The 16,773-nt window shown below is 47.0% G+C and overlaps 1 protein-coding gene across 2 annotated transcripts in view; it reads right to left on the reverse strand.

Annotated features, from left to right (window-relative positions):
- The window catches only part of RIPOR2 (RHO family interacting cell polarization regulator 2), a 68,646-nt gene extending 66,408 nt beyond the window's left edge, over positions 1-2,238 (reverse strand). For both annotated transcript variants that reach the window (XM_076330119.1, XM_076330118.1), the window contains exon 1: positions 1,921-2,238. In XM_076330119.1, the coding sequence (XP_076186234.1) occupies positions 1,921-1,981 (61 nt within the window). In that variant the 5' untranslated portion in view covers positions 1,982-2,238. The remainder of the gene's footprint in view (positions 1-1,920) is intronic.
- Positions 2,239-16,773: the final 14,535 nt, after the last annotated feature.

Raw genomic sequence — 16,773 nt, forward strand, 5'->3', positions numbered from 1 at the left:
CACCTGACAAACGCCTCTGTCTGGCCCGAAAATATGCGACTAAGTTTTGGCTGGCACCTAGGTCTCTGCAGCGTGAGCAGGGTGGGGGCTGCCCTGTGACCGAAACAGGCACTGCTCCTCCCCGCTCGGATCCCACCCAGCCCCGGGGAGCGTGCTGGGTTGTTCAGGGTCAACACTGCTCCAGAAATAGCAGCCAAAAAGTTAATGTTTCCGTGCTAACATGTTCAAGAGAGAGGAGAGGAGGTTGAAGGGGAAGGCTAGGACTGTGCCTATGTTGTTTGGGCTTTCCAGCTGGCAGGTTTGGGAGCCAACAGACCCTCTGGCCGAGAGAGCAGCTGGGGTAGATTTGTTCCCGCTTACATGCAGATGAATTGAAGAGGCTGTCACCAACTCACAGGCTTGTAGGATAACTCAGGTGGGAAAGGACCTCAGGAGGTCACCTAGTCCAACCTCTTGCTCCAAGCAGGGTCATGGAGAGGTTTTTAAAATGTTCCTGCCTTTGAAAAGCCAGCCTCCTCTAGCTGTTGCTGGATCAGCCCTGCCAGAAACAACTTAGCTGAGAGGCTGGAAACGATTTCTTAAGCACTGTATCTTTCCCTTCAGATAGTGCAATATAAATGTCAAATAACCTGCACACATTCCTCTCCTTCCCTCCTACGTTTCTGATTAAGAACATGGGCTAGAGGTTTCAGAAACAGCCAGGAAGCCTAAATCCCACTGGCTCTTCAGAGCACTCAGAAATGTCCATATCGAGTCGGTTATCCTGAGAAGCAGCATCCACCTGTGTGAGGGCAGGATGCAGGGACCGCAAGAGGGTACTTTCAGTGCCAGGTGATTTTCCCAGTGGCACCAGGTCTTCCCTGGACTATGAGGATTTCTTCCTGAATGCAAAAGCTCTGACCTCTCCTTTCTGCAAATCCATTGCCCTTCTGAGCCCGGACTGGGACACAGGGTGAGGAGCGGGGGCATATATACGTGAGAAATGTATTTGAATACAGACAGTACATCACTGAAGCTGCTTTCTTTCCTGTGTTGATGCCTTTCACTGAGGCTCAGATAACTTGATTTGGTGCTATTCACTGCTAAGTTTTCCGTACCAACCACAGCTGAGCTTTGTTTAAATGAGGTTTGCTGAAGCTGTGCTGAAAATGAGTTTAAAGGTTCACGGTCTTTGGAGCGGATCCAGGCAACTCTTTGTGCCTTCAACTCCCTTGGAAACTGCGGAGGGCCGGGGGCTGGGAGAAGATTTGCATGAGCAAGTTCTCCCCCCAGCCCCCGCTCGAGTGCAAAGGGGACCAGTGAGCAACGGCAGAAATTAGACACCGCGGGCCAGATTCTTCCTCCTCCTCTGGGTCGGCTCATCTGCCTCTGCTATTTTGACCAGCTAGTGCTCAATACACGCATAAGTGGCGGCACAGGATGCAAGCAGTGAGGAATCAAGCTCCGGCAGAAAGTTTTAGGGATAAGAAGCTATGGCACTGCGTCTGTGCCCTGGGTTGTGGCACTCAGAGAGGAGGAGGCTAATTTTGCTCAGATAATTTAAGTAGCAAGTCGCCTTTAGCCCCTGTAAAGAGTCCCTACTACTTTAACAACAGCTGCACCTGCGGTGCTGAATGCCCAACATGCTCCTTTGCATAGTGCAGCCACTGTAGAAAACACACTTGGTATCCCCCCGGCTTTCTTCTTCTGCAGTAACCTCCTTGCTGAGGAAGCAAGCTGCTGAACCAGTGTGAAAGTTATTTTTATTGTTTCTGGGGTGCTTTTGTTCTCCATTCTCTTAGGAGAAAAAGAAAGTCTGGTCACCCTGTGACCTTGGAACCCATAGACAATTTCAGATTTACGCAAGAAATACCACCCAAGCTAGAAACCAGTCTCTAGTCTGAGTAGGAGAAGGATTAGTTTAAGAAAAGATGACTTTACCTTCCCCAAAGACATCATCTTCTTCTCTGGGTGCAGTCGGATCTTCTTGGGCGTGCTGCATCGTGGCGAGGACGCAGCTCGGGGAGCAGTCAGAGCCGAGTGCTTGAACTGGTTCTTACGCTACAGCTCGACTATTTCCTTTCACCGGTTTCCTAAACATTTTGGTGGTAACAGCTTCCGCATCTGCACTTATGAAAATAGTCTCATTCATACGAATACCGCTTCTTGTTTTTATGGACAGCCTTTGAGATGAGTTTTGAGGTGGGGTGTCCTTGCTGCTGAGAGAGAAGTTGATTTTTGAGAGCAGAGGCAGGGAGGACGGGCTCAAAATGCACCCTGTCCTGTCGCCTTGAATGCCGCTGCGCAGCGGCAGCCCTCTCAGCCTGGAGTGTAGGGGTTTTGCATATGAATGTGAATCCTTTCTGGTGGCAGACTTAGAGCCGGGGAACAACTCTCCCTGCTCGGTCTACAGAGCAGCTCGCTTTCACCCCTTTTTTGACCAGAGTGACCTCCTGGGCTCTCCCAGTGCCATGTGTTCACACATGTTATTTTTTATTTAGCACAGCAGCAGTGACAGCATGTTCTCACCCACGCTGGGGTGACCCACAACAATGGGCATGTGGACAAGCTGGAAAGCCATGGGTGATACCAGTTGTCTCATGGGCAGATGCACTAGCAGGGATGTGATTCTTGCAGTGAGGCCTTCCCAAGTCACCGTCTTTGGTGCGTTATCAAACCTAAGTACCTTCCTGATGATCAGGGGAACAATATAAGAACATCAAAGTAAAACTTGCTTTCTGTCAATAATAGGCATATTATTTTAGTATCCCTGTCACTGCTAATTCTGCCACGCTGGTCCCTTCAGTGGCTGCATTTTCTGAATTTGATAAAGCAAGTCAACTCCCTCCTGCCAGCTCTCTCAGTTTATGAAAGGACCATGCCTACAGACTAACTTACTCTAGGCTTGCACAAAAATACATTTGGGCTTCAGGTAATGTCTGAGCCTTGCATAGTCCTGCTGACTTCATTGGACCACTCAGGTGATATTCATGTGCAAATACAGGCGAGGGGCCTAACACCGGTAGTCCCTCACATCTCTGCTATCAGAAGTTAGTGTGTAATGACAGGAAACCTGTACCGAGTTTTGATTACTCAGTGTAGTAATTGCACGTGTTGCCACACCCTTGAAAGCGAGACTCCCAGCACAGCAGCGGTGTTCACTACAGCTTCCGGGAGATGAGTCACGAGCAGATATAATGAGCTCATCTCTAATTATTACGGCTTTCTTTTTTTAAAGCTCTACCAATGGGTTTCTGCAGGACTGAAAATGGAGATAGCTGGTCTCCTAGGCAGTTCACAACTTGAAGTAGTCCCGATGGAGAAGACAAGACAGAAGACGTGACGGGTCCATTTGGAGCGCATGACCGAACCCCAGCCCAGGCCTTAGAGCCATGTTCATTAGCTCCTGTAGCAAATCCTGTGGCAGCACTTTGGTGATCGTAGGAAAGTGAAAATCCCCTTCCCAGCTCAAGCACGGCCTTCCCGTGGGTGCAGGGTAAGGTGCCTCCCGGTCCCTGCAAAGTGGCACTGCATCCCACGGAGCTCGTGCCTCTCCCTCGCTGTCACGTTGGGTGTCTCGACTGCACAACCTGGGGGCTGCTGCCTTGCCGGGACTGGGAAGCTGCGTTTTCCTAGATGGATGTGGCCGAAGCCAAGAGACTCCTAGGAATGGTTTTTGGAGGGGCAGCGTGGCTTGACTGCCTGGTTTTTCATCTGCTGCAGCAGCAAGACTCCTTGAGGAACTCTGTTCCTAGGAGGCACCTCTCTTGCTTTGCTTTGCTTTAAAATTACACTTGCTTAAGTCCCTGTGGAGTGAGGACAACAGTTTGGCCCAACAGGTAAGAGAGAGGACTTGTTTCTGGCCCTGCTGGACAGGCTTGGGGAAGTCACTTCTCCTTTCTAGACTTCTCCCCTCACCCTTTTTCCTGCCCTGCTTATTTGAAGTGATTTCTTCAGGACCATGTCTGGTTAGGTGGTAGCTGCACCCCTATTGCGCTCAATGGGAGAGTCCCTCTGCCTCGGTAAGGCCCTCCTGCCATGGTGGCGAGTAGATGAAGACAGTGGTAAAAAGAGAGAAACACCATTACAGGGTGATGAGGGGAAACAGAGCAGAAGAGGGGATCAGTAAGAAAAAGGAGAGAGGTGTGATAAGAGGAATAACAAGATGAAGATGTGAAAGCTGCAGAGGAAAAGCATCTATCTGGAGGGAGGGGACACCGATGCAGGGGGACAGCACCGCTCCGGGCGCTGCCTCCTAAAGCACACCCAGGGTCAGAGCTGGAAACCGCTGAGCTTGCAGATCCTGGCGGGGCCAACATGTGAGAAGATTGCCGGGGGTGAGGGAAAGGAGAAGTGCTGAAGGAAAGGCAGTCACAGGGTGTACCTCATGTGAAAACTTCCTGACAAGAGCAGCTCCTGGCAATGGGCAGATGCTACTGTATCATTTCCTTGAAATAGCAGGAGGTGGATGGGAGAAATCTTGAGCCCCTTGTAAAGTCAGTGGGTGCTGTGGAGCACATCAGTCTCTGAGGACCAGCGTGGGACAGAAGAGGCTTCACTGTTCCTGCTGAGGAGGTTTTTTGGGCTTGATTCAAATAAGTTGCAAGATTAGCGATGCTACACATACAGAAGTGAATGACTCAAAATACATAGCCAGCCTAGCAGGAAGAAACCTGGAGAAAATACCCTGCAACAGCAATGCTAACTTTCCTACGTTGCCCTGCAATGGGAGCTCATTTGTAAATCGAGCATGGAAAGTTTTAGCCATTTACTGCTTTCTTCAGAAACATGAAGGACAAGCCATGCTGTCCTGGTTATTGTGGCAGCTCCCTTTTGTGCTGCTTTTCTCTGGGATGTAAAGTTATTTCCGTACCCGCTGTTTTCAGTCAGCCTCCCCAGATGCCTGTTACCTTCACAGCCCTTTTTTCTTTTATTTTCGGGAATTAAAAGGTATCAAAAGCTGTCCTCTCTCCCGAAAACAACTGTCACCAGAATGAACACACCAGCCGGGCTGGTGATGAATGGTAATGACTCAGCCTCCATTGCAGATGCACAAAGAGGAGTTGCTTTGATTCGTTCCCGTTTGCCACATCATCCCTTGACGGCAGCCTCACTTACATCGCCCACAGCATGAGACGTTCCTCCAGAAACCTGTCCCCCAGGGGAGCGCGATGCTCTTTCCCTCGAGATGGGATAAGTTAACATGGACAAAAACGCCCCACGTCGCATGGATGCCCTGGCCTCCCCTTCTCCCTGCCCCATCTTTGCATTTGGGGCAGCATAATTTTGCCAGTTTGCATGCCCATGTCTTTGCTGTTTACTGTTCTCAACTATCCAGCCTAACAAAGTGTCTTCGTCCCCGCTTTATTTTGCAGCATCTCAGCTTTTTTTTTTCCCTCTGTACCCACAAGAAGTATTTTTATGTTGTTCTTGCTGAGCTGTTCCAAAACACGGTAACTTTTCTTTTCACCTGTTGGCTAATGAAGCCCCACTCCACACCAAAAAATCCCCCGAATCAATTTTGCAGTCACTGCAAAGCTCTCACGTGTGTGTTTTTCATGTAACCACATCTGATGCTGCTTTCAGAAAAAGCCACCACCCATCCTCTAAGAACCTGTCAACAAAAAGTGGGGGAGACTGGGGAAATGTCAAAAACAAGGGCAGATCAAGCAAGAGGAGGCAGCTTTTAGAATAGCTCCTTTAAATCACCCAAACCTTACTCTTCTTCCCCTGCAACTTACTTTATTAGAATTTCTGACCCAGGAGAAAAATCAAGTGTTCTGATGTTTTATCTTCAGATACAGGACTAAAAGCCAAGACATTCTTTATGAAGAAGTGTAAAAAATGGTGCCGTTTAGCTGTGTTGGATGGGGTTGTTTTAATTCATCCCTACCTTGAATTACCAACACCTCCACAAGTAGCAGGAGAGATGAGTTGGCCATTTTCTGCCCTGCTATGCTGGTGCAGAAGGGAGGTGTCTTAAACAGCTTCTGCCCTGTTCACGTCTCCTGTTCCAGCTCAAGGAGGATTCCCAAGATACAGAAAGTTGTGTGTCAGAGGGTTAGTTAGTGCCTTACTTTGTTCTGGGGCTATTTTGGGGGTGAAGATTGCATTTGGGGGGATAACCTACATGGAAAACAAGGAGGGAAAAAAAGAGATAAAGGAAGGGCAGATGACCCTAAGGTGGAGAGAGTATGAAGGAGGAAGTAGGAAAAGGTGGTTGACACCAGTTATTGGTCAGTTTGGGGAAGGGAGTGTTCATATGGATTTAGAGTACTTGTAAAAGTTTTGCTCTGGATGTTGCTGCAGTTTCAGTTCTCCTGCTAAACATCCTCTTCAGAAACCTGAAGGATGGAGTTACAATAACTTGTCTAGTTGTTAACTCATTTGCAAGTTACAGGGACTCCAGGGACTTAGATTATGTTTATACAGTCTGTGTCAGTGACTGAGCTTAGTATAATTTTGCATTTGCCAAACTCTTGAAACTTTTTGCACTTTTTTCCCCAAAAACTAGGCTCATAGGGATATTCATTTCCAGAGAAAACTTGGGAGAAATTCTCCCTCTTACTGTCCGGGAGGAGAGTCATCAGGCCAGGACAGTAGAAGACTTGACTCACTCCACGCAGCCTCACAGACCTTAGGAGCCCTGTGCACAAATCTTCCTGAGGCTATAAAACACACACTGTGTATTTTGGAGAGCTGAAAAAAGGGCGGGCTCCAGGAACTGTTCACCCAGAGGAGAAGACAGTGGTTCCTGAGGACCCCCATACTGCATTAGATGGTGAAGAAAAGTTGGGTGTATGAGCTGGCCTCTGGGAAAACTGAACTCCTGTGCCAGGGAGGTTATGGTGCCAGTTTGGGATGTAGCTCAATGCACTTGAGCTATGCAAAAGCCATGATGGCTGAAGAACCGCAGGCTGGCTTCCCTAGCCCAGCCGGTGCCCATGTCCATCTTGGACACCTCGGTTTGGGGACTTGGGGAGAGGTTTGCCTGTGGCCTTGCAGTCGATGTCCCAGCGGACATGTGCATTGCAGTGAGCCGGAACCACAACACACGTGTTGTTGGTGCCGTACTGTCTCCCTTCACGTTCCCCGCCATGTTGTGTGCCGTGAACCCATCACATGCCCTGGAGGTGAGTTATATGTGTGTCCATTCAGGTGTGTCACTGCAATCCACAACACCTAGCACATCCCACCAGGCCCATCAGAGGTGACTTTGGCTTTTTTATAGAATTGTAGAATCATTAAGGTTGGAAGAGACCTCTAAGATCATTGAGTCCAACCATCAACCCAACACCACCATGCCCACTAAACCATGTCCCTAAGCGCCTCATCTACACGTCTTTTAAATACTTCCAGGGATGGGGACTCAACCACTTCCCTGGGCAGCCTGTTCCAATGTTTCACCACTCTTTCAGGAAAGAAATTTTTCTTCTGCTCTCTTATGCCATTTTTCATTCCAGTATCACTTGGCCTATGAAAGTAAATCATTACTTTCTCATAGCAAAATACTATTTCCATTCAAAAGGAGGAAGCAAACCAGTCTAGATGAAATCCCTGCAGAATGAATATAATCTGGAAAATTGTACTCAGTAAGTAGTTCCCAATGGTTTATTAGCAAAAGAGTTTTAGATAGTCCTGTGAGGAGCAGGGGGTTGGACTCGATGATCCTTATGGGTCCCTTCCAACTTGAGATATTCTATGATTCTACGATTTGTGATTTTGCAGGGCTTAGCCTTGGATCTGGTATTATGCAATATATCCTTTAATATCCTAGATGGAAATGATCACACTCGTTACATTTGCAGATATCAGGCTGCCCAGGAGTGTACGTACACTGGAGGACAGAATCAAAATTCAAGCTAATATTGACAAACTGGAGAAGTGGTCTGGAAAAAATTAAATGCAGTTCAAGAGAGCGGGCTGTGAAGTACTATTCTCAAGCAAGAATAATCAACCTTATAAATGCAGGCTGAGGGATGGCTGCTTAAGTAGCACTTTTTTCAGAAAAGAGGTTGGAGGCAGCCAAATGTGAGTCAGCTATAACACCTGAAAACAGCAGACAGCATGCCATCAGGTGTGATCAAAAGCAGAGACACAAGGTAATTCTCTCACTGTGGTGGGGGTTAGCAAGGCCTCTGCCAAGGCAGGACACGGCTTTCAGGCAGCTGAGTTCAAGGCGGATAGAGACTGTTTGGTGGCAGTCCTGAGAGGAGCGACAAGACTGCTCAGAGGGCTAGAAAACAGGAAATTAAGGAAAAGATAGGAGGAACCAGAACCACTTTGAGGGAGAGAAGATCAAGACAGGAGATAAAAGCAGTCCTCAAGCCCGCTTCACCTCTGTGGTGCACAAGGAGTCATGGACTTAGGCTGCAGAATGGAGGAAGCAAATTAGGAAGCAAATTAAGTAGCAAACTAGTAGAAACTAGGAAGAAGCAAGTTAGGTAAAAAAACTTTCTAACAGTCAAGACAGTGAAGCAGCAAAAGTGAGTGCTTGGGTGAGTCAGTGCTGAGTGAAACAGAGCGCTGCTTTAACTGACAAAGCATCCATAGAGCTTTTGAAGAACAGAGTAGAGAAGTAGCTATTGGGAATAATATAAGAACAGATGATTCCGCCTTAGAGAAGGGCAGTGGGAGTAGGGGATCTCTTGAGGTTAGGCTCAATGCTATTTTGCTAGAGCAGCTATTGAGCAATGCTGGATTTCTACTTGTTGGATTTATTTCTTAGTGACACTTAGCTGAGTGCTAAGTTGTCCCACTGCTTGAGGGGTTCAGCACATTTCGGTGGCTCTTGGCTGGGATGCGAATATCTTTGCTGTTTCAACCAATTTAAGTATCCCTACCTTCTGTAAGAAATCTTCACATCTGGTTGCTTTTGCCTTCATTCTTTCTTTCTAGTTATTTTCACACCTATTCCTCTGTGATCCAGTGAGGTCATTGTCATCAGCAGAGAACAGATGATGGATTTTTCGTCCTTTGATGAGTAAATCCCATGGGTTTCTCTCAGAATTATTTCAAATTGTCTCCATAAATTGTTAAAGAGAAGCAGTCTGCATGCCGTAATAACATGCAAACTAGCTGATGCTATCCCCAGCATAACCAACAAATACGCTCAATCCTGCTAAGCATCAAAACCTTATGTCTTACTAAGGGTTACTCATCAATTATATAATCTTTTTACCAACTTGAACAAATTCTAAAATCAACAAAAGAGGTCTATACCATCTTCTAATACCTATGCCAAAGCCACAAGACCTTCCCAATTTTCTCTACCATACCGTTTGTTAATCAAACATTTCTTCCCCAACAGTAACTTTCTTGGGTGTTGGAGGAAATACAGGGAAGAAACTCATCCCATTGTTCAGCTGTATGTCTTCCATCCCAGGCAAAGTGTATTACAAGTTGATTCACAGCAATATTTTAGTAATATTTCCATAAAGGTACGAGTTCCCTTTCTTTCCCTCTAGGTAGACTATTAGAAACAGAGTGAAAGCTCTGGGTCATTTGTTTTAGACTCCCAGGTCACACTGTCAGACAAATGGTGCCTGTAGATGAATGCCTCTCCTTTACATTAAATGAATTCTGCTTGTAGACTATTCAGTTTTGGGGCCTTTACTGCTCTTTTTTTTCCAGTTGCCTATATTCCTATATTTTCCTATAACCAAGATGCTTCGGTTTTAATACAACCCCACAACTAACTGTGCCATGGTCACCTGCAGTGCATGGGTCAGAAAAAGCAACTGGGGAAGGATCAAAAGTTTGAGTGTTGGCATTGCCACTAAGTTTGGACTTAAATGTACACCGTTTCCAGTTTCTCCAGCTGCTGCAAGGAGTTCAGGAGTCGGCCTTCTCCCCTAGTCTGCTTCTTCCAGCTCCAACCAGCACAGTGTTCGTTCTGCTGCTGTGAGATGGTTCTTGACAGTAGTGACCCCAGGCATTTTGCAAGACAATGTGGGTTTTTTTCTCTGCCAAAGGAATTTTTGGAGACATTCTCTCATGTTCCCACAAACTGTGGGTAAGATGGGCAGCTTCAGTTGTGAGATGGCTCAGACTCTGCCTGGGGCAGCTGCAAAAGGAGCAGGCGTACATTTCTCTAAGACAGCCTGACTTAGCCTCTTCCATCACCAGGACACTGTCAAATCTCAGCATTTCCCCCTCACCCACAATGCATTCTTTTCATTGGTCCCTAAAATGCTGTAAATTACTGTTTAACACGATTCTGCAGTTCTCTTGCAGAGCACCACTTAGCAGGGCCTGGCAGATATAAGGAATTGCTGCTGCAAATAATGTTCCAGGAAGAAGTATGAAATTCAGGCCATGCCTCTGCTTCCAAACCACATTGCAGAGAGGGTTCAAACACCACAGGTCCTCTCTGGCAGGGCTTCCTCTGCCATGCTGTATTTTTGCAAGAGCTGGAACAGCCCTAAACCTTGAACCTCCTCTGCATTGTGGGAAGGCATCACTTCAGTCTAGCTCCCACAGGTAACTGCAAAGCTGATGTGACACCAGCTTCACCACAGGCTGGAGACACCAGTGAGGTAGTTTGATTTCCAGCCCACTCTGGTTGCTGCGAAACCTTTGCTGATACTGGTCCTGACTTAGGTGCTCTCTCCCAGGCCATGTGTCACTCACACCTGGTATCAAGGTCCCAAGGTCTGAGCATTTAAGTCCAAACTTAGTGGCAATGCCAACACTCAAACTTTTGATCCTCCCCTGGTTGCTTTTTCTGACCCATGCACTGCAGGTGACCATGGCACAGTTAGTTGTGGGGCTGTATTAAAACCGAAGCATCTTGGTTATAGGAAAATAAAAAAACGGTTCTGAAGGATGGAAAAACTCCCTTATATTGCCTGTTTTGCATGTCATAGCAGAGGAGAACTTTTTTGTTAAGGATACAGAGCTGAGATGGGCCTATTCTGTTCTGGCTTTCAGGCAACGTTTCGAGAGCTTTTTCTGAAAAATGTCCCAGCTTTGTATTTGCAACCTCTTGGTACATCGATGCCACTCTGGGATCGAGTTCTCCGAATAATTGCAACAGCAGGATTTACTTCTCCTTTTTCTGAAGCCCTAGAATAAAAGCATAGCTGAGAACGGAACCTGCGGTAAAGGAAATCTCACCGCAAGGGATCCCCACCCTGCTTGCCTTCCTCCTTGAGCAAATGATACAGCGCACGCGCGGGGGCTGGATGTGCACAGGGCTGGTAATAGCTGTCCTGGAGGGATTGCTTCATTTTTACTCTTATGAAGTAGGACAGAAAAGAGGATTTTTTAATTTTAATTTTTTTTCTAGCACAGTGGCTCACTTTTTGCAATTTGGTGAAGAGATTAGCAGCTCAGAAACAGTGTAATGACCACAGCAGAACTATTTGGCATTTGTGGTCTTGGTTGCTTTTAACTGAAGAGTAACACTTCTCCCTCCCCTGCAAAGCACAGAGGGCCAAAAGAAAGGACATGGATTTAGGGCCCATCAAAAGAAAGAAGTGAAGAGCCACAATCATATCTTCCAGGAATAAATTCTGGCACCTGGGTGGACAAGAAATGATAATGTATGTAGAGTATCTTAGAATGAGGAAATCCCTGCAAACATTTACATGCATCTGCAATTCTCTACCCCACAAAGGTATAGTAGGTTAAGATGGGAAGTGAGGAACAGCTTTCCCACCTTCAAATGATGGATCAACATGTAAATTGGCTGCTGTTGACCATGGTATCCTGAACAAATTTCACTTGTAAAGTGTACCTAAAGCCTTCCACTGACTGTACATGGCGAGGATTTTGGTTCCCTCCTGCTGCGTTGCTGCGCTAATACTTAGCTGGCTCAGGAAAAGATCACCACCCACTGCATCAGTGTTTCTTCAGCAGCCTTGATTTTGTTAATCAGCCTGTCTTTCATCCTAGCCTTGTTTGCAGAGAGAGCTACTTCAGAGAGAGCCTAACAACACAGAAAAATAAAAATAGCAATGAGACTTTCAGCAAAATGTGGCACCCTATGCTATTACTTTTTTTCCTGTTTGCATCTCCTGAATTTTCTTTCTCTAGCAAGCTTAACTCTTGTGTAGAGACCACCCCCACACGCACATATTGAGGCTAGTGAGAGGCTCTCCTAAACAGCGGTGGAACATGGAGTTAGCTTCTCAAAGTAAACAAAAAATAGCTCAGTCAGAAGTACAAGTGTTAATGAGTTTTAGTATTTTACACAACAGGCAGTTCATATGCCTCGGTACAGGATTTGCTATTGCAGAAGGGACAACAAATTGGTGATAGCAAAGTAGCGACTCACAGTGAGCGACAAAGCAGCTGTTGTGGAAGACACACTGGCATGCCCTACTTCATGCTGTCTGCACGGAGAGTGCTACAGGCTGTGAAAAAGCTTGGGGAAGAGTATATTTTATCTCAAGTTGACTTAATGCTGCCCACCCAGTTCTGGAGACAGGTGGAGTGATGCTACTGCTCGGGGAGGGCGGCAGGGATGGAGGAGCCCGGGCGTGGGCTGGCTCGGCGGGCAGCAGCAGGCACTGCCCAGCATGCAGCAGCTCACCTTTGCCGTCACTGCGGTGCGAGGCAGAGCCCTGGGGAGAGCCTCTCCCCATCTCTCACTGGATGGCTGTCCCTGCCATGGCACCCTGCCCTCCTGCGGGATGGGGATGGTACCCCTCCCCCCTGCTCCTCTGCAGAGGCTGGGCAGGATAGGGAAAAAATACAAAGTCAAAAGAAAAAAGGTTAATTTTTTTTTTTTTTCCACCATGCATCTTGGCAACAACACCTACATGAAGATCTAAGCATAAGATCTTTTACCCCCCACCTTTCCAAGCAATTAGCATGCTGAAATACAGGCACGAAACAGGATGGCGATGTCAAAACTGACACGTAGGAAGCCTGTTTCCTTTTCGCAAGGGTTTCACCATGTGGACCAAGCTGGCTGAGAACAATTTCTGAACCTTTCTCCTCCCCGTGGAGAATTGCCTCTACAGCAGTTTTGGTAACTGTCCAAAACTGCCTGCTTTTGGTGACTGGTGCTCTCCTGGTAGCTGATGCCCAGAAGGTCTCACATTTTCAAAGTAAAAAAAACTGTGCTGGTTTTGGCTGGGATAGAGTTAATTTTCTTCACGGTAGCTAGTATGGGGCTGTGTTTTGGATTTGTGCTGAAAACAGTGTTGATAACACAGGGATGTTTTCGTTATTGCTGAGCAGTGCTGACACAGGGTCAAGGCCTTTTCTGCTTCTCACCTCACCCCACCAGCGAGTAGGCTGGGGGGGCACAAGAAGCTGGGAGGGGACACAGCCGGGACAGCTGACCCCAACTGACCAAAGGGATATCCCACACCACATGACGTCATGCTCAGCATGTAAAGCTGGGGGAAGAAGAAGGAAGGGGGGGACATTTGGAGTGATGGCGTTTGTCTTCCCAAGTAACCGTTCCACGTGATGGATCCCTGCTTTCCTGGAGATGGCTGAACACCTGCCTGCCGGTGGGAAGGAGTGAATGAATTCCTTGTTTTGCTTTGCTTGTGCACGCGGCTTTTGCTTTACCTATTAACCTGTCTTTATCTCAACCCAGGAGTTTTCTCACTTTTACTCTTCCGATTCTCTCCCCCGTCCCACCAGGGGGGAGTGAGCGAGCGGCTGTGTGGGGCTTAGTTGCCAACTGGGGTTAAACCATGACAAAACTTCAATCCCCATGGACTGCTCTCCAGTGAAATTAGGTTGCTCAAAAACATCTGAGAAAGGTGGAGAACGAAGGCTGCCTGTTTGAAGTAGAAAGACTGTCTTTTGGAGCAGAGCGGAGCCAAGAAGAAAGGCAGCTGGTGACATATTCAGTGCAGTGCTGGCTCCATCTGAGCCTTCTTTCATCAGCCAAATTTTATATTAATTTCAGTCTGGTCTCTGAATCTTGCTGGCAAGTTTTCCAGTAAATTTAAGACTTAGAAGAGGCTAAAGAAAGATGTGAGGCAGACAAATCTATGTTAGGCTTTCCAGGTGTGGCCAGTGGTGCCTGGGAAGCTGTTTGTGAAACCAGAGGCTGCTGTGGGAAATGTGGGGTGATCCTCTCCAGCGCCACATGCCTCCTGTGTGGGGCTCACACCCGGGGTGAGTGGGCAAAGCCCCCTGGCTGAAACACAGCTAGGCGTACATAGCTGGCCATGAACCAAACCTGATTACACTCATGAGCTGATATTCAGGGCTTGCATCTTGAATAAAGAATCGAGTGAGTCCAAGCCCTTTGCTTTTGCTGTGTTTTCCTTGCTAAGAGCAAATTATGATGTTTTTTTCTCTTAGCATCCAAGCAATGTTATTTCCACCCAAAAAGTTTGCTGTTCCAACTTGCAGCCGATGAACGGAGCAGACAAGGCAAGGCATCGCCGTGCAGCGAGGATGTCGTTGGGGGCGGCAGGAAAGCTGGAGTTGGAAAGGGAACACCTGTGAGCCTCCTCACACAAGGGTTTAGGAAACTGAAATCTCCAAAGAGTTTTTCTCTTCATTTCTTTAATGTCTATTGAGATTTGCCCTCCGAGTACCTTGTCTGACAGCCTGACTCTTTTTCTTCTCTCCTTGCTCCACAAGGCTTGGACGCTGCCTAACACCAACTCATCCAAACACCTCTTCCCAGAGTGCCCGCTTGTCCCTGTGCCAAGTCTGAGGACTTGTGATCGATTAAAGCAAGGCAAAGGGTCTTGTCTTGAACGTTGTAATGAAATCACCCCTAGTCCCCACTTACTTTAGCAGTTAGGTCAGCAATCCATCACTGCTGTGCTTGCAGGCCTGGCTCTGTAAGGATGCCTGAGTAAGGCTGTTTCCACTAAACTTTTGAGGCAGGCAATAAGCCTGCAATTAAGCCTTTAGAGTAGATTGCATTTTAGAAGATGCAATAACTGGTGGAATGAATAATCAAATTTGAAGTTGCCAGGTATTTTTTTTCCTTAGTGGTCAAGGTTAAGTATGAGAAGAAAGTAACTCAGTGTAGGAGGATCACAAAGTATGTTAATGGCATAACAGCAACAGAAGGACTGACCCAGCCCTGTGAATTTATGGGGTTTACTTTCTTAATTGCTTTTCTCTCTCTCGGGAGCTACCAGGACAGCAATACACTGAGCTTTTAGCCCATGCTCTCCTGTTCCTTCATCTCAGTCTCACCCTCAGTTACAGCCAAGCGAATCCGCCTGGCCCTAGCGAGCTTGAGCAAGCAAGGGTGAGCAACCCTTGCTTGCTCAAGCCCTGTTTTCTGAGAACTGGGAAGGCAGAGAAAGCCATGCTGCACAGGACAGCCTCCGCCTTTCAGACCTGACTGTGGGTGAGCTCTCACCCCCCCGTTGCTTGCTCCACAGCCCAATGAGCAGAGCAAAACCTGTCTGAGACGGAGATGCAGGTTCTTCAGCAGCTGCCCCACATCAGTGGAGAGGGCTACTGCAAGACCTGGCAAGCTTCCTTGATCCAGTCACCAGCCCAAACTGCTCTTCGTTAGCTGGCCTTTCCTAACACACACACAAAGTAGTATAATTACATTCATTTAAAAAACCCTCACAAGCCAGAAGCAAACAGGTCACCAAAACAAAACACTCCACTGCACATGCTTGTCCCTTTAGGGACAGGAAAGAGAATAAGGGAGCTATGGCAGATGCCAGTCACGTCACCTGGCACGCCCCTGGAAGGGCACACTTGCCATGGGCGTGAGCCCAGCCATGAACCTCAGCAGAAAATGGAATATATCTCCTTGCAGGCTTGCACAGTGCTCACTTAACCTGAATTTGAGGAAAGCCCTTTGAGCAATGCGCTTTGCATAAGAGTAGCAGCCCATCCTGAACATCAGGGTTATCTTCCATTTTATAGCCAATGCTCAGAAACTCTGGTACCAGGCATAATAGCACTGTCTGTTGATAGCATTATCTCCTGAACTCCTTGGAGGAAAGGCATCGCAAGGCATCACTGGGCACTTCTTTTGCCTGAGCTGTGCTTAAGATGATGCCTTCTGTGCTCTAAAAGGGAGAGGTTCCCAAGAACACATGAATACATTATAAAGCAGCAGAACGCTCAATAATTAATTTTCAGCAAGGAGAAGATTTTATTTCAACCAGAAAAACATAAAAAAGCCTTTTGGATTCTCACAGTATGTAAGTGAAAAGCTGAGACGATTCAGTCCAAAGGTTGTTTTGACAGAGGCTCAGCCAACATGAGCTGATCCCCATGCAGTGACATCCTGACTCTATTCAGGAGCAAATGCAATTTTCAGTGCTATTTCTCAGTCATAGAAGTACAGACTCCACCAAGCAGCAGATCCCTCTTCAGTCCTTTCCTCTTATTTTGCAATTAGAAATGGTCTGCCAAAGTGCCAGAATTGCAGCAGCCCAGAGGATCATCCCACTCGTTTCCATCAGCAGTGAGCTCTTTGCCCATTTATGGTGTCACTCCCTTCTCATACAGCCAGCTGGTAGTTGGGAAATTGAGTATTTAAAGTGTATTAAGGCAGGAAGGGTTGATATATTATATTGTTGCTACTTTGCATGTATTGTGAACAGCTAAATAATTCCTTTGATGAATTATCAAAATACAAATAGAAGCTCATGAAGGACTTGGTCTTTGGACAGATAACTCAACTCTAGCTGGGGACAGATAACTCTTTTCATGAGCACTTTGGGTGGCAGATGGCGAGGCAGTTACGCTTGTGTCAGGAAGATAAGATGCCTGTATGGCATAGATAGTTCAAGAGATGAACCAATAAAAGAGGAGAGATTTTCTAAAGACACACAAAACCTTCATGAACAAGGAAAGTGCTACAAAGCTCATTACTATGAGTACTTT

This window comes from Aptenodytes patagonicus, chromosome 2 (genome assembly GCF_965638725.1).
Source record: "Aptenodytes patagonicus chromosome 2, bAptPat1.pri.cur, whole genome shotgun sequence".
Taxonomy (NCBI): domain Eukaryota; kingdom Metazoa; phylum Chordata; class Aves; order Sphenisciformes; family Spheniscidae; genus Aptenodytes; species Aptenodytes patagonicus.